The sequence below is a fragment of the Caretta caretta genome, chromosome 17 (assembly GCF_965140235.1).
Source record: "Caretta caretta isolate rCarCar2 chromosome 17, rCarCar1.hap1, whole genome shotgun sequence".
Lineage (NCBI taxonomy): Eukaryota > Metazoa > Chordata > Testudines > Cheloniidae > Caretta > Caretta caretta.
In genome coordinates, this window is record NC_134222.1 from 6,979,429 (window position 1) to 7,006,465 (window position 27,037).

The following is a 27,037-nucleotide window of genomic DNA, read 5'->3' on the forward strand; positions in this document are numbered from 1 at the left end:
ATGTATTATGGTGAAAAGTAGTTTGTAATTTACCTTGATGATTAAGATACGAAGTTACGCATCTGAGGAGAATTTGCTTCTAGCTAGAAAAGAAATAACAAAATAATACTTTGCAAGTTACACCATGACATTTAGTTTGAAAATAATTGTTCACAACTGGAAAACCATAGCTTCCCTTTTATGCCTAAATCCTTTTAAACTGTTTCATCCATCCTTTAGGTAATGTCAGGCTTCTTATTTAAAAATGATGGAACATTTGGATAAGAGAAAAACCTTAGTTAATATCTCAAGTGAATCCTTATGCTGTGCAAAATCCAAGCTTTTTTTATTATTGACTTAAGAGGTATAGCCGACCTTGAGGTCATTATTGCTATTAAGCTGTGGAAAACAGAAAAAAGTGGGGAAAAACCAGTAGAAAGGAACTTTATTCTTGAAGTTCAAGTAGAGATAATGCTGTAATTTTGTATGGTGCTTTACAGAGATTGAAAAGACAGCCCACAACCTGAAGATTTACAATCTAAATCAGACCATCATTTTCTATGTTAGTAACAGATGCAGGGAAGGGTAAGGAAAGGAGAGAGAAGGATTTTAAACAAATAAAAATCTGGTCAGTACCAGAGAGCATTGCACTCTGGATGAAAATGTATTCTTGAGCCATGAAAAACTGAACACAGACTCAGAAGAGCTTGAGTTGTTCCTCACACCAAGAGTTTCGCTTTACCCTTATTGTATGGGGTGTTCTAGTAGTTAGTTGGTGGCCTTTAAAGTACTTTTGATGCATTGTAGATGAACATCCAGTTGTTTCCTGTTTGTTCTTTTTCTGGATTATTTATCTACTAAGGTACACTGGTGTCTGAATTGTAAATGAGTTTCACTAGCAGTTATGACTGGATAGCTGAACTGGTAGATAGGTCTCTTTTCGCTCCAGTGGTGTTTAGACTTGGTTCAGATTAAGGCTACTTCGACAATGCACCGTGAACCTTTGGGCAATACCAAATTCGGTATTGCAAAAGACCCATCTCTTTGGTGCTATAGAAATTATTTCAACAGCCATTAGAAGGCTTGATAGCTGAATCTATGGAAATTGCCAGGAATGAGCATAGTTATCATGCTAATTTTGGAAATACCAAGGATTGTGAAGCACTGGAACACTGGCTAAGCTAACTTGGAAAAATAAGCAAAAAAAAGTTATATTGGACTGATGAGCGAATTTGAGCGTGTGTTGATGGAATGAAAATGCAGGGATAGATAATCCATGTAGAACTTCGATTTCACAAGTCAAGTTGATTCCATAAATAACATTTTTGTTAAGGCAGCATCAGCGTGCATCTGTGTTTTAAATTGTATCAGCACTTTCTCTGATACAAACTACAAGAAGTAGGAATTATGTCAGAGATGTATTTGAATAAAACCTTATTCCAGATTGAAAATTGACCAGGTGTTATCAGGAGAGAGAGAACTTTTATCAAATGTTAAAAAAATGTGGTATGACTACTTAATTTCCGAGTGTGACTTTTTTTTAAAACTAAAATTTGTGGATTTGGGTGTATTTTTTTTTCAGTTTGTTTCAATGTAATAGGATTGTTTTAGGGGGAAAAATAATTGTTAAGCTGTTGGTGCATTAGATGAGTCACTGTACCCTACGTGGTGAAGTTTGTTTCTATTATTTTTATGGTAATTTGTATGAAGAATGGTAGATGGTGGGGGAGGAATTGTATAATGGGAGCTAATTACTTTTGGTATTTCATGGTAACTTCCTGGAGACTGTCACAAGGGATCTTGATTTTTTTCTTTCTTCTAGAGAGAAAGGTAGTTAATGGTCTGGCTACTAAATAACACCTATCCTATATGTTGTTCTGGGTGAAGTGTTATTTCCCTGATTTTCTTGTGTTTCAGGGTTGACCATGTTAAGGCACTTAAACTGTTAATATAATTCTTTATTATCGTACTGTTAAAAAGATAGTGATGGTAAAAATGGAAACCATGCCATTCAGAGGTAGGGGACACCTCTAAAGCTCCCCAAATCACTGTTTTTCTGTTTTAGTGTAATTTGTGTTAGCTTTACTATATAATCTTCCTAGCCTTGGAAAAATTTACCCACTAAGTCCCATTTGAGATTGTCTTCAGGTTATATAGTGGGGCCTTTGTGAAGTAAGGCTGAGGGCAGAAGGGAACCCTCAATTTTCCATCAGTGGTAGGTGTGTTGTAAAGTGGTTGTGCACTGTGTACACTAGCACGTCCATTTTACAAGTAAATTAGATTGCACTTTCTCCTCACTTACAAAATGGACACTCTGCCTTCATTCTTCTCATTCATTTTTTTTTTAATCCCTTTAATGCTTCTAATCACCATAGTATCTAGGCACGTATTAAGTGGGTAGGTGTATATTTTAAGTTGTATTTCGCTGACAGTTGTCCCTCTGGTCTCACATTTGCATGTGTTATTGGTCAAAGATGCACCAGCAGTCACTGCTTTTTCTTTCCTTGCAGCTTTCTTTGCTGTTGCTTTAATATGCATTTATTTCAGTAACAGATGAATAGAGAACATTAGGACATAGCAAGTATTTCTGGTCTCGGTGGACAAGGGCCCCTGCTAGATGTCTGGAACGTTGTTCGGCAGTAAAGCAGTTAACGGTTCCATGATAGTAATTGGGCTTTAAAGTAACACATAAGTAAAAGGAGTAAAAGAAGAGTCACGCTTTTCTGGGTGCTGCTGTTGTGATCTGGCTGCAGGCTCACCAAACCAACAGTGCATCTACTTACTCTCAGAATGTGCATTACAGCCGTAGGGTGAGAGAGTGTTATTTTAAAACAAAATTGTGAATTTCAAGAATTACAGCAAAATACATGGGAAGATCTGTCTCGTGAAGAACTGTTCAAAATATGGTTTGAATATTTTAGCCAAACAAGAATTGTACATAGTCTATTTGGCCCTCATCTACATTGGCCAGCCTATGTTAGAACTTTTCCCAGGTAGGAACCTAGGCTGAAGTATATTTTCCTTCTGATGGCCATTCTTCTAGCATGATTTGGCCCTGTCCATAGTAGCCAGACAGTTCTGGTTAGAACCCTATTTGGCTGCAGCAGAATAAGCTCAGTTTTTAACCTTTGCCGTATGGCTATTGTAGACCGTTCCTGAAATCAATATCTTCAGAAGATGTAGATTAATTTTAACTCTGATGTTTATTCTACATGAGATATGAGGGTAGTGGGCAGAGTTGAAATTTTTAAGACATGATACCATTTTTTAGTGTAGCTGTGTTAAGAATCCTTCTGAATACAGGTAGGTTTTCCCAGACTCTAAAATGGAACTATACTTAACGTTGTGGGCAGCTTGTGTTGTAACTGTGTTCCTCCAACATGAATACATTTGGAGTATAGGCAGGACATTAAACTTATAATGGGATAATGTCCAGAGTATTTCTAGTCTCTGAGTTTCCTAGTAGTGAATTCTTTATTTGTGACCAGTATTTAATTCTGAGCTTAGCTTTAACTGGTTTGGATGTAGTTCTTATTTTACATGTATATTCTCTTCCTTTGGGTTATTTCTCATACTTCTGGGTAAGCACGGTTTAATGTAAAATGATATGTTGTTAAATGCTAGCCATCTGACTATTTTTCCTGGAGGTAATAAAATAGAAGCCATTTTCAGCCGCTCTTCTGAATCATGGCTGAGCCTACTGTGTTTTGTTCATTTCTGGTAATACCTAATCGCAACAGATACACACTGCAAGCCCAATTGACAAAATGGCAGTTCAGAAGAACAGGGATTTGTATTTAATCTAAGTTGGATGAAACATCCTCACAATAGAAAGAGTAGAAAGAAGTATTCAAATTTTCCTTCTAGAGGATGTTAAAAGAATTACGTGGAGTATGAAACATATGCCACAGAGGCAAAAGGCAGTGTGGATGGAAGGAAAAAGTATAGGGGAGCACGGTGTAAAAACTGATGATAGGAAAAAATGAAAAGATGTGGTGGTTCATTTTGGATAAGCATCCTAAAATGTGGTGGTTGCCTTCACTCTTGTCTCTTAAACTCTTGATGTGCACTATGGTTGGGGCTAATGGATCCCAAACTCTTTCACTGACAACTGGAATGAGTCACTATTGTCAAGAAAAAGATTTATTAAAGAAAATACAGATGTTTACTAGAACAGTATCAAAACTATACTATTCTCATTCCTAAATTCCTTTTAACTACTATTTGTAGTAACTGTGTGGGAAGAGAATCTGAGTTAGTTCAAATTGAGATGCACCATGCAATTTGAATGATGTCATTGTTGATAGACTGGTCATGAGAATTCTTAAATGTGGATGTAGCTCAGTTTTTTCACAATATATTACAGAGTTCATAATCCATCGATCCAGTTGTCTCAATTGCCTTTTGCAGATTAGGATTATTCCCCAAAATATTTTACATTAAGTTGTATATTTTGCCTCTTTGAAACCTCTCAAAATTGATTTGGTTCCTGACAACTTCATAACAGCCGTGGAGTCACAATACAGAGTAATGAAAAAGTAATAACATTTTCATGTATAAGTAGGACAAAGATTCCTGGGGGAAATACTGAGCAAGTGATTACAGGGAAAATTATTGCTTAGTTAGAGATTAATTGTATGTTCTATAAGTTTTTGATATTGAACCTGTAAAATGAAGTCACTTAAAAAAAAAATCAGAACGTTAAGAGAATTAGTAAAACCAGAGCTCAAACTGAGGGACATCTTGGGGCAGGAGAATTTTACTTTCTTTGTTGAAGGTGAGCGTTTAGCTCAACATAATAGGGACAGGGAAGCCTCTGGCATTAAAATCCAGTATTTGCATGTTTTTATCAAACCACAAATGGCATGCAATGTACAGTCACATACTGTTGGTACTTGGTAGTCTTTCTTTTTGGTACTTAGGGGGTAAATTTTTCCAAGGCAATGCACAGGCAATTAGTGCTCTTTACCCAGTAATGTCGATGGGAACTGAACAGATATGTCCCTGTATGGTGTCTTGTGAATTTGTGTATGACCATAATTTAGCAAAAAGTACAAGCCATGTTAAAAGTACTGTAAGGTGCTTTAATCCTATATTCTAGGAGTGTTCCTCTCCCTAACATATATTAAATTCTCACCTCCTCTGTTTTTTCCTGTTTGTTTCAGTACTGTACATCCGTTAGACTCTACTTTCTAAGTTTTTAGTTTTTTTAAAATGATCTAATGTAAAACCAAGGACTGACTTCCTTCCAGATAAAGTTGTGTTTGGAGTATCATCAGAGATCTTGGGTATGTAAAGATCCATCAGGCCTTTTGTGCTATTACATCTCCCAATATTAATGAAGTATGGTTCTATATTAATGAATGCTGGCTGTAACCCAACCTCTTATCTGTAAATGGTTATATGATGTGATTACAGCATTTAAAAAAAAATTCTGAGGATTTTTGAGAGGGGATGTGGGAGAAACAACATGCTTTTTGGTTGGCTTGTTTGCATTGTTTTTGTTTACTAATAGGATTAGAATTAATATTTTTAGTCACTTCTGTGGTGCTCATCAGCATAGGATCTGTGCATAGGCACAGTATGCACTGGTGTTTCGATGTGCTACAGTAAAAGAACCCATTAATCTTGACTGTCCACTGGTCTAACCTCTACACAGAATTTCTCTGAACCTGACTTTTCTCTGCTGTGATGCTTGTTGTCCAAGCATGACTTTTTTGCATTTTTAATAGCAGCACTTGGTCGTACTGTCTGATGCTCTCTGTCCATTATATCTGCAGAATCTAACCTTCTTTGCAAGTGTGTTGGAGAGCAGCCCAAGGGTGTTGGCGAGCAGCCAAATGCTGAAAAATGGGAAGTTCAAGCTGTTGTATTGATATTTCTCATGTAGGTGTAAAATGATTATTGGCATCAACTAGAGAACTGTGTTGTATGAAAATTTTTGTTTGACCTCAGCATTCTTAGAAGACATCACTTCTCCTGACATTGCTTCGTAGATTGTTTTTTGTTTTTCTCGTTTGTTAGTATACAGATAATATTTTTATAGCAAATTCAGGGCTCTGTACGTCTGCTGCTACAGTTCAGTTTTTGGCAAAAACTGCTGAAATCGTACAGGCTCGGGTATCTGCCAGGCTTTGATTGACTAGAGTTTGAGTGTTCGTGTGGGTTTGAAATTGTATGTATAATTTAGTGTGTCTCACAGTGGATCATCAACATGTTCCTCTCTGCTTCCAGCTTCTATAAGCAGGATGATAATAGGTGTAAGTTAAATTTCTAAGAGAAGAGCTGGAATCATCCAACTTATCTAGGAAACCAGTTGTCTTCTTCTAACACCCTTTTCCTTTTCCAAATGGTGTATGGAAGCCAATAAATTTTTTTTTTTCAAACTGTAGAAGGATCTCTGGGATAAAATTACTAAGCATGTTGTTTCCCATTGAAAATGGAGCCTCTATTCATTGATATTTTCCAATGATCAGTACACAAATAGCATAGTTTGCCACAGATGCTCATATTAAGTGATTTGGTGCCATCACATATAGTCTGGAACATCTTAAATTCAGGATACCAAATTACTAGGATCAGTTTTGGGGAGAAAATTGGAGAGTTTAATTTTTCACTGATGTTACTGCATTTAGGTTTCTTTAGTTGTTTGACATTCATGCTTAGCAGCAAGAAAGGTGGACCTCGGTCCTTTAAAAAGGGCACGGCTCTGCATCTGAGGTGCAAAATGGTGGGATTAGTTTCAATTGTCATGACCTTTAAACTGATGTATATTGACTTAGGGCTGGTCTGTGCTACAAAATTAGGTCTGCTTACTTCATTGCTCAGGGCTGTGCAGAATGTCAGGCCCTGTGCGATGTAGTTAAACTGAACTAAGGGCTGGTGTAGACACCACTAGGTCACTGGAAGAATTCTTCCGTTGACCTGTTGATCACCTCTGAGAGGTGGATTTACTGCACTATTGGAAGAACCCCTTCCATCGTTGTAATAAGTGTCACGCTACAGGGATGCCGCTGTAGCACTTCTAGTATAGACGTGCCTTTCGATTTAAGTGCAGTCCTACAGCGTTTCACTCAAATGGCAGTATTGTGCTAGTGTGTGAGAACCCAGTAGTCAGCCTTACTAAGTCTCTTTCCGCTGAGGCACAGTGAAATGTAAAAAGCAAACAGCAGAAGTGTTAATTTAAGATTTTAAAAATATTTGTGTTAATTGATTTACAATTGATAATTGTCTTAAAAAAATCCCTACTAGGCTTTTTTAAAAAAAAAAAAAATATGGAGTAAATTTGCTGTCATAGGCACGTGCAACCCACTTAGGGTTGCATGGATGTGACTGAGCCAAAGTGGGTCTGTGCTTTTTGATCTGACATTCATTAGAACTTCCTCTAGTTAAAAAGGAAAGGTGCATCCCGAACAGCAGTCGGTTCATCTTAGTGTTTCAAAGTAAGGCAAGAAACAGGGAGGGGTAAAAATACAGGGTGCTGGAAGGAAAAAGGGAAGAGTTTCTAAAATGTTAGGACAACTTTGTATAATTTTTCAAACACTGCTTAGCTTTGTTTGTTAGTAAAAATGGCTGTCTTCTGATTTAGTTAGACTTTTTTATTTTGATTTCTAAATATCTAGAGATAATGTAAATAGTTTTGATACTGCAGAGTGTGCAATTGAAGATTGCGGTATCTGTTGCTTGAAGATGAAATCCTATAAGTTAATAATGCTCCAATCATGCAAACATTTGCACATAGTTAACTTGAAGCATCTGACTAGTCTGATTGACTTTAAGGACATGAGTAGTTCCGTTAAAATTATATGCAGGTTCAGGTTCACAGGAATGGGGCCTTAGGCTGTAAACTCCTCAGGGCAGGGAACTTGTCTTTATACATGTCTGTTCAGAATAAGCTTAAGTAGGATGAGAAGAAAAGCAGTAAAATTTAAATTTCATTCTGCAACTTAAATTTTTTCCCTATGACATTAAACATTATGTCTAGCATCTTGGTACCTGACATTAGGCTCTTGATTAGAAGTAGCTTGATTTTTTTTTTTTTTTTTTTAAATTTTGGTGTTTAGTACCTGTAACTCCCACTGCTAGAAGCAGGATTTGTTGGTGACTATGCCCTCTAAAAATCACGCTACATCTAGCAACCTCAAACTGAATTCTTGACCTACACATGTTGGTGATGGATGGCCTTTCTCTTTTAAAAAAACAAAACCTAGACTCCAAAGTAAAAAAAACTGGGGATCACTTGAGATTTTCTCATTTATTTTACAATATAATTACTCTTGGAAATATTTAAAAATTATAAAGCTAGGTATTTACAAATTTAAAAACTTTTAGAATCATAAGTCTGTACAAGTTGCTTTAGATTTAAGTTACGCTGTTGAACTAAAAATACTCCCAATGTTTGGATTGACTGAAGCTATGTTATAACTACTGTATTTTACAATAGAATTTTTAGCGGAGGTTGTGCAGTTTCACTTAAATTTAACTCCAGAGGACTGGAGTTAAGGCATTCCCTACAGAGAGCTGGAAAAGGGATGCAGTGCTAATCTTTCATTAAACTGTTTTCTAAATTATAGCAAGCCTGCCAGCAAAAAAACAGTTTTAGGATGGCTTTCCTTAGGAGAGTGTGACTTAGCCTTTTATAGCAAGAACATTTTATTTCAGTGTAATTTAGGAATAATCTTCCTTTTTTATAAGATATTACTTTGGATTCAGCTATGTGTGTGAGAGCTATAATTTTACATCAGGTACAATATCTAAATATAAATAATCCTGTAATTATTTGAATTACAACTTTAAAGATACAGGGGATAACTTTATAATGTGACATGGAAAGAACTGGACTTGTAGCTCCAAATTAACAATAATAGGAGTTCCATTGCAAAACACTGAAATTTCATCCCACTTCATTGGACAAGTGATAATCTATTGCTATGTTGGCTAACATGAGTTTTGTCTTAGAAGGTGAATTACACTAGATTTTTTGTGCTGTATGGTTCTTTTACTGCCAGTTTATGAACACATTAACAATATACTTGAAAAAATATTGTCTGTACACAGCAGACTGTGTATGTGTGTGTAAAATAACTCATAGATGTATTATCTACCGAGAGAAAATATTTTTGATTATTTTTGAAAGCTGATTTGCTTTTGTTAAGAATGTACATTTCAGAAAGCAAACAGTTCAACTCACGTTCATTGTAGATACATTCATGAACCTCAGTCAGTATTAATCTGAAGCAGGTCACTCACTACCTTTGTGTTTCTACCCTGAGGAGATGAGTGAGCTAGTTATTATGGTCTAGTAATATCGCATTACTTGACAGATGCCTATAGTATTGTATACATTTTTTTTTATGGCTGTAGGTTTCATGAACTCCCCAGTAAAATGGATCTCTTTGAACAAGTGACTCTCTGTAGCAGACAGTAAAGATAGTGTCCCATTTATTGTACGCTCATCACATTAATTTCTCTACAAATATGGATACAATCTTGCTTAGTTAAAACCAAACTCATTTCTGCTTTTCCTTCCACTTCCCTTTCTCATAACAAATAATTGGCACATTTCAGTACTATGGGGAATCTCTACATGGAGGCCTGAGACTGAATAACAAGGGATTTTGTGTGTCAGAATTCATTAAAGGTGAAGACAAGTTTGTAATAACCTAAAATTAGAATAAATTATAATTTAAACTAGTTTTGAATAATATTGAGGTCTACCCCTCCAGAGGTCTGACTTTAAGTCTGGGTTGCCATCATGTGCAAGTTGTACATGCTATTGAGATGGATTGTTCTGCTCTCAGTTTCTGGCTTCCATCTAGCAGACAATGCAGTGCTGTCGAATAAGACAGCATTACATAATTAATGCTTCCCTGCACAAATACAGTTATAGTTACCACTGATGCCATCCTTGGAAAGGGCCATAACTTCTTCAAATTGAGCTTTCTCAGAGTAAAAAACCTGAGGTGGTGAAGCTAAGGAAGGAGAGAAGCCTGAGGTGTAGAAGGTCTTCACTTTGTGTAAGGTTAACGTGAACCCCTAGCTGACCAGTGTACCAACACCTCACATAAGGGCTTGCAATCAGTTATTCCTTAGGAACAGGGTGGTTTTTTTTGTTTTTGTTTTTAAGTACCTGAGTGGGTTTTTTTTTTTTGTTTTTGTTTTTTTTCTTTTAATTTAAATGACAAGGTCATTGGAATCTCAGACTGAGATCTGTCCTGAAAACTTTCATATTGTATTAGTCATTTACATTTTCAGTGCCCGGGATTGTGATACAATGTCATCTACTTGTTAAAGCAGCAGCGTTGTGAAGCTGCAGTTCAAATTCACACAATAAGGAGTAATTGGAAGTTTCACATTTTAAATAAATCTGCTATGAGTTACTCCAGTTTTGAGAAGTGCAAAAATATTAGTCTGAATATGCACAACAAAAGTATCCAAGGGTCAAAATCTCTCTAATTTGTGAGTGAAATTTGTATGAAATTGTTGTTTTGTTGAAGTCACGCTGCAGTTATTTATCACCACCTCATTTATGTTTAATTCTGCCACGTAGGAAAACCAGACACATGTTAAAGTGAGTACAAGGCATTGGATGGGCAAGATGTAACTAATTTGTGTACTATCAGGGATGATCGTTTTATCACATGCTAAAATAGATAATAGTTTAGTGAGATGGAAAAATGCTAATTGAGTAGGTAGAGGCAGTGGAATTCTCATAGTAAACAAGATCAGAATCTAGGGCAGGTGTTAGGGTTGCATTTGTTTGAAGTGGGTATTAAGCATATAGCTTTTTAAAGAATGGTTTGTTAGTGAGACTGGTTTCACTTTATTGCCTTTGTACATAGTTTTTGTGCCTCATAGGACATCAAGTTTTGGAACTGGGTGGCTCAGGCTTAATGATATCTGGAACCTTTCGTCTCTAGGTCACTGATTGAAATCTGGCCCAAATGAATAGGGAATAAAGGTTTATCAACATTTGTTGTTTGATTAATGACTTCATGAAATATATGTTTAAAGGAATAAAAAGTGTAAAAGTATTTGAAATTAAGTACACTAAAATTAATAGACTGTAGACACTTACCATACAGGACATAAAAAACAGAAGTTAGGTGAAACTCTGGGGGCAGCAACCTCAAGTACCTCTTTCAGTGATTAAAATATTGACACATGCATCCAGAGCTTAGGCATAACTGGATGAGAAAAGGAGATGGTAGTATCATCCATCACTTTGTGTTTACTTGTTCATGCTGGTTTAATTCAAACGGCTAACCGTGGTTTGGCGTAAGCTATTTTTTCCATGTTTTATTATAGAAACACTGTGTATTGCTGGAGTGAAAAAGGCACTTAAAATGCAGCAATACGCAATGCTCCTGGAAGACCAAAATAAAATAGGTTTCAAAATGTATTGGGTACAGCAGAAATTATGATGATTTCAGGAGCTTAAATAAACAGTTGTGAAGAAATTAATTTTAACTGCTTGGGCTGAACTAGTACAGGCTTTCTAATGTTGTCCGAGCTCTTTCCTCCTAAAGTACTAGGGCACTGACCTTCAGCAGCCAGAGACGGTGGATGGGCTTGGAGTTTTTCCATTCCAGCGGCGGAAGTAGCTAAGGGGTGGGGGGAGAGGTAGTGTGTGTAATACCCTTTTGCTCTTTAAAAAGAGAGACCATGGTTTGGCCTATCACTTTATGTGGGACTCCAGGAAGCCACTAGTGGTGGCTTTACCTGTAAAATACATAAGCATTATTTTGCCTTCCCTGGTATAAAAAAGTTTTAAGGGAACTTTGGAAGTCTCCTTCCTGGAAACATGTTTTTTAAAACTAAACAGGTATGTACGTATTTTAGAGTGTCTGTAAGCAGGTGGAAAGCTCTTGGTTCTTTCCTCTTAAAGATTCAGTAAAGGCAGAAACAGTTAAAAATACTTCATATATAGACAGCTTTCTGTTGAGACACCAAAATAAATGTTCTGGGGAGAAGGAAGTTGTCCAGTTATTTTCTTGAGCTTCCTGTGAAAATATTAAATTAGAAGCTATATCGATGCGTTCATAATTGTTGTGGTATGTTGCAGAGCAGTCGTACAAAATACAATATCTCACAAGTTAGAATTCATAAGACTTTTGAAGATGACTCTGTCAAGGTTCCTCCCCCACTCTGAACTCTAGGGTACAGATGTGGGGACCTGCATGAAAAACCTCCTAAGCTTATCTTTACCAGCTTAGGTCAAAACTTCCCCAAGGTACAAAACATTCCACCCGTTGTCCTTGGATTGGCCACTACCACCACGCAACTAATACTGGTTACTGGGGAAGAGCTGTTTGGACGCGTCTTTCCCCCCAAAATACTTCCCAAAACCTTGCACCCCACTTGCTGGACAAGGTTTGGTAAAAAGCCTCACCAATTTGCCTAGGTGACTACAGACCCAGACCCTTGGATCTTAAGAACAATGAACAATCCTCCCAACACTTGCACCCCCCCTTTCCTGGGAAATGTTGGATAAAAAGCCTCACCAATTTGCATAGGTGACCACAGACCCAAACCCTTGGATCTGAGAACAATGAAAAAGCATTCAGTTTTCTTACAAGAAGACTTTTAATAAAAATAGAAGTAAATAGAAATAAAGAAATCCCCCCTGTAAAATCAGGATGGTAGATATCTTACAGGGTAATTAGATTCAAAAACATAGAGAACCCCTCTAGGCAAAACCTTAAGTTACAAAAAAGATACACAGACAGAAATAGTTATTCTATTCAGCACAATTCTTTTCTCAGCCATTTAAAGAAATCATAATCTAACACATACCTAGCTAGATTACTTACTAAAAGTTCTAAGACTCCATTCCTGGTCTATCCCCAGCAGAAACCAGCGTATAGACAGACACACAGACCCTTTGTTTCTCTCCCTCCTCCCAGCTTTTGAAAGTATCTTGTCTCCTCATTGGTCATTTTGGTCAGGTGCCAGCGAGGTTGCCTTTAGCTTCTTAACCCTTTACAGGTGAGAGGAGCTTTCCCCTGGCCAGGAGGAATTTCAAAGGGGTTTACCCTTCCCTTTATTTATGACAAGAAGCTATATCGATGCGTTCATAATTGTTGTGGTATGTTGCAGAGCAGCAGTACAAAATACAATATCTCACAAGTTAGAATTCATAAGACTTTTGAAGATGACTAGATCATGACTCTGGGTAACTTAAACCTTCCTGGTATTAAGCCCTTTCGACATGCACTGAGATGTAGACCGATGATGGATGTAGTAAATGATTGCTTTCTGAACCGCATCAACAGTCTCCTGAGGAATATTACACATCTAGCAATGGCTGTAGCCAGTAAATTGGGCAGAATAACCAAATTAAACACTTGATATATATTTTTATGTAGTAATGAAAGCAAAACCAGTTATTAGGAAAGAAAAATTCATTACTTCAGTTTGGCCAACTTGACAGAATAAGTAGATCAGATATAAATATAGGAGGGCACCGATACTTAAATGTGATTGAGTAGATTAGAACAAGAATAGTGTATGCCCAAGACAATATTTGTAAAGTAATAAAAATGAACATATAGCCCCAACATGATGATTCCTGGGTGCGTGAAGCTGAATTTTTCCTATGTCGAATGAACATCTTTGGAACTAACAGAGCAAAAGGGATTGGGAAGTGCATCTTTAAGCAAGAGCCTAAGAAAGAGAAGAACGTGGATAGTAAGCTCTTCAGGGCAGTGGCTGTTTCTTTTGTGCTAGGCGCTGCACAGTGGGACCGTCATCTCTAAGAACTATTTGTAATACAAATAATACAATTAAAATCGCCCTCCTCCTTACCAGGGGTTAAACACTGGTAGAAGTAAGCAAGGGGAAGCCATAGAGAAAATGTGAGGGGAGCAGATTAAGTGCTTTGGTCTCAGACTTTTGAAGATTTCTCAGGCCTGCCTCCAAAATATTAAGACTTTCAGGAGGTATGCAACCATGTATGATGCTGAGTTGAATAGAGGAGGAATAGGCATGTTACAAGGAGAACAGTTCTTGAACTTAACTGTTGTCCAGATGCCCTTAAAGTAGAGGAGAGCTTTTCCAGATCTGTTAAATTTGTCTTTTTTTAAAATTTTTCAATAGTAGAGAAATACAGTGGTGCATGGGGTCGGTAAGTCAAAGGGAAAATCTGCTTTTTTCAGTTTCCAGTTGCAGTTGGGTGTGGGCAGTGGCGGTATATCTGTCAAGCAGCAATGATGGTGAGGGGAAAAAAAAAAATCCAAACTTCCCATTAAAAATAAAAATAAAAAAAAAATCCTGGTAGTGTTTTATGGACCTTTGTGACAAGGAGTTTATACTTTCAGATGACTCAGCTACTTGATAGAGTGACTAGAGATTTAAGTACAAAGCTTCCACAAGCGCTCTCCCATCGGCATAGAATGGCTACATGAGATCTTACAGCTGGGCACCTGGATCAGTACAGCTGTGCTGCTGTGAGGTCTGTAGCGTAGACGTAACTTCTGTGTCGTTCATGGCATTAGGTGTCAGTATGCTGCAGGCAGCACAGCCTTTTGGATGAGATCTAAAACAGAGATCTTGAGCACTTAAGGTATGCCTGCACTGTAGTTGGGAGCAAGCTTCCCAGCCTGGGTAGACAGACCTGCTGCTCGCTCCTCTCAAGCTAGCGGGCAAAAAATAGCTGTGTGGATGTTGTGTCGTGGGCGGAGACTCTTGCTGACCACCCAAGTTTGAACCCAGGGGATCCCTTGGGTGGCTAGCCTAAGCCCCTGCGTGTGCCATAGCGTCCACACTGCTGTTTCTACTGCGGTAGCTTAGAGACAGCCAGCTGTGAGTCTGTCTTCCTGGCTGGGGAGGCATGCTCCCAGCTGCAGTACCCACTGCTTACAAGTAGAGGTTTTTTATTCTTGGTTTCCTAGTCCAATTCAAACTTGCACAATTATATTCAGCTTCCTGAATTGCTCCACAGTTTATTTAGTTCAGTGTTCTTCACTACACAAGTTTAGCACAGGAAATATTATGTGCTGTTCGACATTAGAGGAGATATTAAACACAGAGAAGGCTGCAGTTCAGTGGTGTGTGTAGTGATTCCTATATATACATTATATGTAGAGCACTCTTGCGATGAAAGCCGGAAGCCAAAAGCTGTGAAAGCTGGAGGTGTGATGGGGCTGGCTGGGACAAACTCGAGTGGCACTGTAACCCCAGGCACCCGGCCATAATGCCACTAATTCAGATTTGGAGAGGTCTAGTGTAGGGGACATGGGTGTCAGGCTGGTGGAGGGAGAGGATACCTGAAATGGGAACAGGAGGATCAGGTGGTGGTGGAAGGAGGGAGAAGGCCAAATCTTCCTCTGCAGCCCCTTAAAGGTGCTATATAAATTATAGCAGAAGTGTTAATGATGGCTGTAGTTAAGGTTGCCAGATTATGAATTGTTTTAATTATTAAAACGGGTAAATCTTATAAAGGAGCAGCCAATAAATTTATGACTAGGAAAGCACTTGGATGAGTAAAAGTCGCTTTATATTCTAGCATATTATATGCAGCCAATTCACATTTATCAGGTAAATGAAATTTTCTGTTACAACAGTAATTGAAGATTTAAACTGGGCATGGTATGCTGCATTTTTTCACTTAACCAAGCAGGAAAATCTTAAATATAATTAATTAGGAGTGTGCTTGTGCTTCTGTTCTGTAGTGCTTTTACAGTAACTAGAAGCACCAGTATTAGCATTTGGAAACTGACTGGAATTGCCCTATCCTATTCTCTTCCTAAGTGGCTGGGGTTGCCATGACAGCTGGGGACATGCGCTTTGTAGGCATGCAACTGCAGTCCCATGTAGGAGTGTGTGTTGCTTCTGATGGCATACTGTAGAGAAAAGGACATGCATTGGGAAGTTAGAACATGAGGGGATTCAGAAGCAAAAGGCTGAGATCCAGTTTAAAAAAAAAACAGAAGGGAAGTGAGAAGTTGCAAGATAAAGTTGTTACCCTAAAGTTGTCATTTTGCACCTTTTGTACTAATATTGGGAGTATGGGAAGGAGAAGGAAGAAAGGAAATTAAACCTTTTGGAAATGTGCTTTTTATTGACTCAGAAGAAGGCTATGTAATACTGCTCTGGATCAGTGCATGCTTCTGTCAATGTTAACAGATTGGAATATGGCTTGAGGTTTATAGTCTTTCAGGTTAGACTATAGACCACCACTGATAAGGTTCTAATGTTTGTATCTACCAGGCTGGTGCACTCGGGGTTCTTTCCTTTGCTGTGCTTCTGCTCAGTAGACGGGGGGGGGGAGGGAAAAAGGTATATGCTCCTGTTGGTGTGGTTGAGAAGGGCTCAATGTAAGTAATTCATATTACCCCTCAGGAAGTTTTTATGAAGCCGATGTTTATTTAAATACAGATCATTGGCAGTGTCTCTTCATACAATGCTAAGGTTTGTATTCTAATTCAGCAATGCAGTAATTAATAAAAAATGTGAAAAGCTTTTATTAGAACGAAGGACTTACGTATGTTTTGACTGTCAGTTCATTTCCTTGACTTTCTGCATTTTACCTCTTTTAGGAAATTGAACCTGAAGTGGTGTTCAACTTAGTTTAGTGCATTAAATTAAAGCATTGGGAGTGACGGGATTGTATTAAGTAACCATGCATCAAGCTGGTGTGTTTAATACATTAATTGGGTCCTTGAAAGTCAGTGGGGTGTACATATTGCATCATCTTACCTATGTAAACCCTGAAGCATCTGGTAACGCAAGATTTAGGTTATGTTGTTTAAACATCTTTCTTGGCCTTTCTTCACTGTATAATCACAACAAAGATTGGATTGATTTTATACTGAGACTAAAAGAAATGGATTTGGAATCAACAGTGTGGAAAAATACAATGCTAGGAGAAAGTTTCTCTTTTTGTGTTGGAAGACACTTATCCCTTTTCAAAGGTCTCATAATAATACTTTTATTTTACTGTAAAATAGAACATAAGAACATAGTGGGTCATGCCATGGTCCATCTTGCCCAGTATCCTGTCTCCTACAGTGGCCCATACCAGAGCTTTGGGGGAGTGTACAGAACAGGGCAGTTATGGTGATCCACCCCTTTCTTCCCCTCTTGGTTTCTGGTAGTTGGAGGCTTTTGGTCTCCGCGAGCATGGGGTTGTGTCCCTGACTATCTTGGCAATAGTCATTGTTGGACCTATCCTTCATGAATTTATTCAGTCCTTTTTTGAACCCAGTTATACATTTGGCTATTACAATGTCCATGGCAATGAGTTCCATAGGTTAGCTGTGGATTGTGTGAAAAAAGTACATTCTCTTGTTTGTATTAAACCTGGTGACCCCTGCATCTTGTGTTATGTGAAGGGATAAATAACACTTCTCTATTCACTTTTTCAATTTTCACTGTATTCAGATCAGCATTTATAATTTTGTAGACCTCTATTATATCCCCTCATGGTCGCCTCTTTTCTAAGCTGAGTAGCCCTAATCTCTTCAGGCTCTCCTCATGTGGAAACCGTTCCATAACCTTGATGATTTTTGTTGCCCTTCTCTATACACTTTCACATTCCACTATATCCTTTCTGATATGGGATAACTAGAACTGGACACTATTCAAGGTATGGGTGCACCATGGATTTATATAGTGATTATGATATTTTCTGTCGTCTTTTCTATCCTTTTTCCTAACATACTGTTAGCTTTTTTTTTTAAACCACTTCTGTACATTTAGTGGATGTTTTCAGAGAAGTATCCAGTGACTCCAAGATCTTCTTTTTCTTGGGTGGTAAACAGTTAATTTAGAACCCTTCATTGTGTATGTATTGTTGGAATTATTTTTTCCAATGTGCATTACTTTTGCATTATCAATGTTAAAGTTCATCTGCAATTTTGTTGCCCAGCACCCAGTTTGAGAACTAGATTAATTCATGGAGACTAGGTCCACCAATTGCTATTAGCCAGCATGGGCAGGGATTGTGTCCCTAGCCTCTGTTTGCCAGGAGCTGGGAATGGGTGATGGGATGGATCACTTGATGATTACCTGCTCTGTTCATTGCCTTTGGGGCACCTGGGATTGATCATTGTCGGAAGACAGGATACTGGACTAAGTGGGCCTTCGGCCTTGTCTTCCTGGAGTGCTCCTTTAATACCTTTCTCATGTAGCAGCCCCACTGCTTGTTTGGCAGGCTTCCTGCCTTTGATACACTTTAAAATTAAAAAATTGTATTGTTCGTTTTTGCATCTTTAGCAACTTGCTTCTCCAATTTTTTCTTGTCTTGTTCTATTAAACATTTACATTTTACTTGCCAGAGTTTGTGCTCCTTCCTATTTTCCTTGTTAGAATTTGACTTATGTAGACTTCTAGCATTTATATATAAGCCCTTGTACATATTGTCAGTATTTAGTTGCTTTCATGAGTTATGTTTAAATTGGACTTCTGTGTTTGGCTGTTCCTCGCTAGCTTCTACCCGTACTTTAGCAACTTCTTTCCTATTCTGTATATTAGAATATAGAGCTCACCTTTTAATAAATTCATCCCTAAGGGATGTGCTCCTCCATACTTGTCAGGTTTCCCCGAGTCCTTAGTTTAAAAAAATCCTCTACCGCCTTCTTAATTTTACATGCCAACAGTCTGGTTCCATTTTGGTTAAGGTGGAGCTTATGTTTCCTCTGTAGGCTTCTCCTTCCCCAGAAGGTTCCCCATTCTTAATAAGCATAAATTTGTCCTCCCCTCACCAATGTCTCTTCTATGCATTTAGACCTGGTAGTTCTGCCTGTCTTTCTAGCCCTACATGTGGAACTGGAAGCATTTCAGAGAATAATACCATGAAGGTCCTGAACTTAAATCTTGTAGGACATCCAATGTTCTCATCACACTTAGCTTTTGTCCAAGAGTTAGGTATCTTGGTTTATCTTGGTTTACTCCTACAAAAATACTTACTCAGACAAGTGTTGTATGGAGCCTTGCTACGTGAATTCCTTACATATTTGAAGGCTATGGTGAGATACAGGATCAGGTGGGCAGAATCTCTAGCCTTGTGTCCTGTCCCCCACTCTTCAGGAGAGGTTGGGGGCAACCTACAGCTATGGAAGTTATTCCTTGGGCTGTTTCCTGTGCCCAGATAAATGCTGAGGAGAGAATTTTCACAGAGAGAATTTTCTAACGAGACTGTGGTGTTTTAGCAAAACTTTACATAGAATCCTACTTTCTCTCAAGAAATAAAAATTGGGAATGACTATATAGACAGAAACTAATATGGGAGTATGAAATTTAAATGTTACTTTATGCTCCAGATAACAATGCCGTTGCCAGTAGATGACCTAATTATATGTCAGTTCTTGTTTTATCAGTACGATATGCAGTGGCAATAGCTCAAGTAAAATCCTTACGTCAAAACTATCTCTTCATGACAGCATTAATGCTGTCAAAATAGCTTCTTTTCTTTCTTTATCACCCCATTTCTCATAACCTTTAAAACCTTGTTTTTAGTTTAAAAAAAGCATATGAAAATTTCAGTATCATTGTCTTTCACCAATAATATATATGAAAATAAATATGAGGGTTTCTTGTGAACATAGTTATTAATGAAAGGTAGATTTTTAATTTAAATGTGAACCAATTTCAAAATAGGTGAGAAATATTTTGACAAAACAGTGACAATGAATCTTAAGGGACAAGTTGTAATCTTCAAGGATGCTGGTTGGAAATGAAATCTGTGGTGTGCTGTATGCTTCTAACACTCAAAGCCCTAAACCCCAATAACCATTCAGGCATGTTTGTTATTGTTTAGCTGCTGATTTATAGACCTTCAAGAGGGGAGATGGTTTGAGTAATCTTATGAAGACGATGAAAAATGCCCTAGCGGTAATGTTAGTTTTGCATCCAATGTTGCTTGCTTTGTGTTCTGGCTTCAGTGTGAAAAATGGTTCTATTCTGCAGCACAATGTCACTGATGCGTGATCGGGGTCATATAGTCTTCTAATGGCAGAATAGGGTCACAAACCTGTCTCAGTCTGACACAGCCTAGGGATGGGAATTCCAGTTAATGTTTTATTCCTTTTCTCTTAGGATATAAATGGAGAGTGATTAGAACACATACTTGGGTGAGGAGAGATTCAAAGGGTTTTGATAATAGCTTATAATAAATGTGCTTTCGAAAATCTGCTAGACACTGTTCCTGCATTGGCAAGGGAATGGTTTTAGATACTCCTAATTATCAAGTTTAGGTATGGGACAGATTTACTTGTTCATTGACAGAAACAGAGGACTTTATTTTCTAAACACCCCCTCGCCCTCTTTTTTTTTTTTTTTTACATTAAGTCAGCAGGAAAAGTCTGTTAACACACTACTTAAATGCAGGATTGAAGTGGGGGTAATGCTGCTCAGATTGTCTTAAGGGCGAGAGTGGTGTTGTAGTAGGCAACAGGAATCAAAACTCCATGGCTCTGTTCCTAGTTCTGTCATTGACCCATTTTAGAGAGTCAAGGTGGGTGAGATCTTTTATTAGATCACCTGCTGTTGGTGAGAGAGAGAGAGAGAGAGGCTTTCAACAGAGGTTGGTCCAATAAAAGTTATTATTTCACCTGCCTTGTGTCTCCCATATTCTGGGACTAACAGGGCTACAGCTACACTGCATTTTGACCAAGGAACAGAAATGTGCCGAACGTTCTCTTTATAAAATGGATATCGAATGGAATCTCACAGGGTTCTGAGACTTCATTTTATCAGAGCATTTTGGCTTCCATTCAAACGAGGCACTCAAGCACATGAGTTAAGCACAAGCTTAAGTGCCTTGCTGAATTAGGACCTTGAAGAACTTCATTAGAAAGATGCTGGAAGTGTAAAATATTAAAATCAAAGACCAGTTCTTCAGGCAAGAGGAAGCCTGTGTGCATGTAAACGGGGAACCCATCAATCCTTTTGTCATATGTTGTAGGTTGGTGCAAATACGCTTCAGTAGAGAAATCAGCTTGCAGCTGTGACTGTGGAAGAAAAACTTAAAAAACGATTTTTCCACTCCTGCCAAAACTTAACCATAATATAGTTAGATCTGTTTTCTATTAATGCTTTTTGTATTATGATTCTGTAGGTGGTGATTTGCGGAAACTCTTTTTTATATAGCACAAAAGCAGACCTTTTTATTTGGTAAATGAAAACTGCTTACATGAAGGAGCTTGGCTAGTTCAACTCTTAACTACATGTTGGCAACTATCAGTTACAGATCATGCGTTTGGCTTATACTCAGTCCAGATTTATATATATTATACAGAGAATATTCAATTGATATTAAATTTTTTGTTCTATGTGACTTTTCACTCCTTTTCTGGAATATTTTTCCAGATGTCTAATGAGAGCTAATAAATTAAATACACAATTTCTTTAATTTATCTAGGTATTTTTATTGCAAGACGAGGATATGTTTTAGAAATTTTTATTTCTCTGTGAAAGGACTTCTTGATAGTGCAGTTAAAGCTGCTAAATCTTCCTGCACATCTCCCTTGATTATAATTTCTTTTTCTTAATACAGTTACAGATGTAGAACTAAAGCGTCTGAGAGATGCTTTCAAGAGAACTTGTGGACTCTCATGTTACATGAGCCAGCAGTGCTTCATTAGGGAAGTGCTTGGTGATGGAGTGCCTCCAAAAGTTGCAGAGGTAATTATATCTATCTATATTTATATATTTACTGTTTTCCTTAGAGGATGTATGTATGTGTGAGTATACATCCATCCTAATTGTGATGAGCATGCCATTTTTAATACAGCTTTACAGCTCACTTTTTCTGGCTGGGGACAGTTGGCCACGATTCTGGTCAGATACTATCAATGTTGCTTAATCAAGAGAGAGCAATAGCTGTCAAGTGACAATGAGGTACATCTACACTCAGTTGGCAGCCTGAGATTGGCTTGGGGAAACGGAATGGAGAGGCATACCGTCTTATTTTCGAAAGAGTCAAAATCCTAGACTCATGTTGATTTGAGGTGGGAGCTTGACCCTGTAGAGTTCTCATGACAAGGTGGGGCTTTCTTTGTTTTTAAAGGTACCCATACTTCTGGTTACTCCAGAATTCTACTGACAAATTAAGTGTCTTAAAAGATTGTAAATCAAATAAGATTACTTAACTGTATTTGTAAAGACTCATACATAATACAGAAAAATATCCAGAAACAAAATGTGCTCCATATATAAAAATATTGTGTAACCCCCCCACCGAAAAAAACCACCACGCTACCATCTTGTGCGTTAATATGGATGTTCAGAAAAATGTTTTATTTTTCAGTGTTGAAGTGATTTGAGAGAGAAATTAATAAAATACTGAATGCTGGAGGGAAAAGAATAAGATTAGCCAGAACTTTAAGCTGAGATCTTGCTGCTTGTCATTCCTAATTATATATTTATAATATCTTCAATTTTGCTGATCTTATACACAGTACATACATCTAATTTTTTTAAAAGATAATCCTTGAAATGTAGGGGTGGAAGGGATCTCAATTCATCAAATTTGGCCCCTTGTGCCGAGGCAGGACCAGGTAAACCTAGACCATCCCTGAGGGTATTTATCCAACTTGTTCTTAAAAAATTCCAATCATGAAGGCTTAGCTTAACTACCCTTATATTTAGAAAGTTTTTCCTCATAGCTAACGTAAATCTCCGTTGCTGCAGATTAAGCCCATTACTTCTTGTCCGATCTTCAGAGGACACGGGGAACAATTGATCAAAGTCCACTTTATAACAGCCCTTAACATAATGGAAGACGGTTATCACAGCCTCCTTTTCTCAAGACTAGGCATGCCCAGTTTTTCTAACTTTTTCTCATCGGTCAGGATTTCTAAACCTTTATCACTTTTGTTGTTCTCCTCTGGACTCTCCAGTTTGTCCACTTCTTAATGTGTGGTGCCCAGAACTGAACACAGTATTCCAGCTGAGGCCTCACAAGTGCCCACTAGAGTGGGACAATTACCACCCATGACTTACATATGAGAGTCCTGTTAATACACCCCAGAATGTTAGCCTTTTTCTTGCAACGGCATCATATTGTTGATTGGAATTGTGTTCAATCTGTGATCCACTGTAGCCCCCAGATCCTTTTCAGCAGTATTATCTCCTAGCCAGTTACTTGCTATTTTATAGTTGTGTTTTTGGTTTTTCCTTCCTAAGAGAAGTACAGTAAAAAGCTGTGTTATCTGGCCCTGTACCAACCAGAAAGCTCTATAAATCAGCATTTCTAATCTTCATAGAAAGTCCGGTTTATAGTCCGGTTGGCATGGGGCTAGCAGGTTCCCTACCTGGCTCTGCATCGCTCCCCGCAAGCGGTGACCTATCCTTGCTGATCCTGGGTGGAGGCGCAGCTAGGCAGCTCTGCGTGCCACCTCTGTCCACAAGTGCCACCCCTGTAGCTCCCATTGGCCATGTTTTTTGGGCAATGGGAGCTGTGGAGCCAGTGCTCGGGGCGGGGTGGGAGCAGTGTGCAGAGCCGCCTGCCACGCCTCTGCCTAGGAGCAGCCGGGACAGGTCGCCACTTGTGAGAAGCTGCCTGAGGTGAGTGCCCCCCCCACCCGGATCTGGCACCCCGAACCCCCTCCCATACCCTAACCCCCTGCTCTTAGCCCCCTTCTGCACCCAAACTCCCTTCCAGAGCCTGTGCCCCAACCTCAAATCCCCCTGCACCCAAATTCCCTCCCTCTTTGTTAACTGGCATTTTTCACTTATCAGCACCCCCAATGTGCTGGATAAAACAGCTTTTACTGTACTTTGCACTTGTTTTTATTGAATTTTTGTTGATTTCAGACCAATTCTCTAATCTGTCAATGTCATTTTGAGTTCTTATCCTGTCCACCAAAGTGCTTGCAACCCCCCTCCCAGTTTGTTGTCCTCTGCAGATTTTGGAAGCATACTCTTCACTCTATTACCAAGTCATTAATGGAAACACTGAGTAGTCCTGGACTCAGGATGACTGCTGTATGACGCGCATTCCCAGTTTGACAGCAAGCCATTGATAACTATTCTGAGTACAGTCTTTCAATTAGTTGTACACTCACTTTATAGTAATTTCATCTAGATCGCATTTCCCTAATTGGCTTATCAGAATGTCTTGTTGAACTGTCAAAAGTATAAATCAAGTTATATCACATCTACTGATTCCTCCCTATCCACTAAGTCAGTAACTATGTCAAAGAAGGAAATTCGGGTGATTTGGCCTTATTTGGTTTTGACTGATTCATGATGGCTATTCCTTATAACTCTGTTATCCCCTAGGTTGGTTGATCAGTAACTTGTTCCAGTATCTCTCCAGGTATCAAAATTACGTTGACTGGTCTAAAACTTCCCAGGTCCTCTTTTCCCCTTTTTAACAATGGATACTATTCTCTTGTCCTCCTCTAACTTTTCTTATAATGTACTTCAAGATCATTGCAAATGGTTCTGAGATTGCTTCAGCCAGTTCCTAAAGTACCTTAAGAGGAGTTATATCAGGTCCTGCCAATGTTAATTCATCTAACTTACCTAAATATTCTTTAACCTTTTCTTTCTCTATTTTGGCTTGCATTCCTTCCCCCTTGTTGTTAATATTGTGTTGATTATCTGTAAGCATTAACATTTTCTGTGAAGACTGAAGCAAAATGGTCATTAAACAACCCAGCCTTCTCGATGTCCTCAATTATTAGCTCTCCTTCCCCACCAACTAGAGGACCTATGCTTTTGTCTGTCTGCGTGGTAATACATATATGGGAAATATTTAATGCAAAAGGTTTATTAACCCTGTAAAATATGACAGATGTTTCTTTTGCATCGATCTCAAGATTTACTCCAAGATATAGCTGTTTATTCCATGAATATGGGTATTTTTTGGCCTGTTATAAATCAGTTTTTTGTCTTTCCCAGCACTGAAACAGATGATGAAAGCATGGACTATTTTATTCACTGTTATGATATAGTTGGACATTTCTTATGCAAATTGTTCAGTGTTTAAGGGCATGGCTACACTTGCAGATGTAGAGCACTTTGAGTTAAACCAGCCTTCGTAGAGCGCAGTAGGGAAAGAGCTGCAGTCTGTCTACCCTGACAGCTTCAAGTGAACTGGCGTGGCCGCACTTGCAGCGGCATTGGGAGCATTGCATTATGGGCAGCTATCCCAGCATGCAAGTGACTGCAGCGTGTTTTTCAAATGGGTGGAGTGTGACAGGGAGTGTGTTGTGTGTATGTGGGGGTGGGGAAGAGAGTGAGTTTTTGGGGGGGCTGAGAGCATGTCAGCATGCTGTCTTGTAAGTTCAGCAGCAGACCCTCCCCCCCGCCTCTCTCTCTCATGCAGCTTTCCAACTAATGGTTGCTTTGTCTCAGAGCAGATAAGCAGCCGGATGTCAGAAATGGGGCTTCCAAAGGGCATATCCGCATTCCTACAGTAATTCAAAAACAATGACAAGAGTGGCCATTTGACTAAAGGGGATTATGGGCCGTTTCCGGAGGCTGATCAGAGAGCAGTAATGCAACACCTCGTCCATACTGGCGGCGGTCCAGCGGGGGTGCAGCAAATGTTATTCCACTCGCCGAGGTGGAGTACCAGCAGCGCTGTAGCCGTGGAGTCAGAGCCCTTTACATGCCTTGCCAGTGTGGACGGGTAGTGAGCTAGTGCGCCCGGGGCTCTTTTATTGCACTGTAACTCGCAAGTGTAGCCAAGTCCCAAGAGGAAATAGCTATGTACATGCTAGCTCACATTAAATTAAAAAAAAAAAAGTTTTTGTATAACTTACTCTTCATTTGAAATATCTCTCTAATCTTAACTTCCAAATATATGGTCAGGATGCTTTCACTATTAATAGCCTATAAAGGACTGGATAGGAACAAAACTATCTTGTCCTATGAGTTATTGGGTTGGAATAATACTCCTAAAATTCCACTGTGAGACTGGACCTCTCATCTCCCTTTGTAGTGTAGAGTTAGGGATTAAACTGTGTTCTAGTGATGAGCCATGTGATCTTGTGGTGTTCTAGTGATGAGACGTGATCACAGATAGCAGTGGATTTTGTTTTCAAATAATGTCTGCTGGTTGTCTTCTGTTTTTTAAATCATTGCTCACTGGTAGAGACTACGTCATGGTTATCTTATTTTAACTTGCCCGCCACCTGACAGCAAGTCTCAGCTTTCAGTCAGTGAACCAAGATGAATGCAAGAACCAGGATTATGTTGGCTAAATGCTGAGACTGTGACACCTCAAAACTATGTAGCATTAAAATGTCGAAATATGCCTAATAATTGTCAGTCAGGCAATATACTTTAAGTAATACACTTGTGACTCATCTCTGTGAACTGAGTACCTTGATTAGATTCTTCAAACAAAATCAGGGCCTGGTTAAACCCATATTTTAAAGATATCCCTTGTCTTGGGTGGCTTGGGAAGTGGGGAAAGCAAGCAAAAAGATTAGTTACTCAAAGCTCTATTCTGAGACCTCTAATCTTTAACCATTGATCTAAATGATGTTAAGGTGGAGATGAGTACTTTGGCTATCAATTACTCCACTAGCATAACTGCTCTCTAAAGGTTCTAACCCATCTGATGAACCATCTGGGTCTCCACAAATTCCAGCATGTGGGATTATCTGGTTTCAGTTTGATAGTTTAAAAACCTAGGAAACTACACCTGAAAACCTTCATTAAAAACAGGATAAAGATTGCAAAGTCAAGCACTCAGAAGTAAGAAAATACCAGAATTAAGGTGTCCTGTGCAACTAAATAATGCTAAGATTATAAACAAAGCAAAGACAATCAAATTATTTAGCAGTTTACAACAGGAACAATAAATGATTCAAATGATTCCAAGTGTGTGACTTTAAAAAAGATTTGTTAGTGTTAGAAATGCAGTTTTTTCATATTTGAGACTAGAGCAGTTAAATGGCAATTTTTACACAGTATATTTTAAAATATTTGAGTAGAACAGAGAAGATACAGTGTGTTAATTGAGTAGTCCTATGAAATGAGATCTGGCTGGATTTCTTCTGGCCTAAAAGCTATGCTTTTTGATATTGCATTAGCCACTAAATAAATACTGAAGTAAATACTAATAAACTAAAATTCGCAGTCAGTCAGATTGAGTAGA

The 27,037-nt window shown here is 38.5% G+C and overlaps 1 protein-coding gene across 3 annotated transcripts in view; it reads left to right on the top strand.

Moving 5' to 3' along the window:
* USP32 (ubiquitin specific peptidase 32) overlaps nt 1-27,037 on the top strand; it is a 153,210-nt gene that overhangs the window by 10,611 nt on the left and 115,562 nt on the right. For all 3 annotated transcript variants that reach the window (XM_048824508.2, XM_048824509.2, XM_048824511.2), the window contains exon 2: nt 21,476-21,603. In XM_048824508.2, coding sequence (XP_048680465.1) covers nt 21,476-21,603 — 128 coding nt within the window. The remainder of the gene's footprint in view (nt 1-21,475; nt 21,604-27,037) is intronic.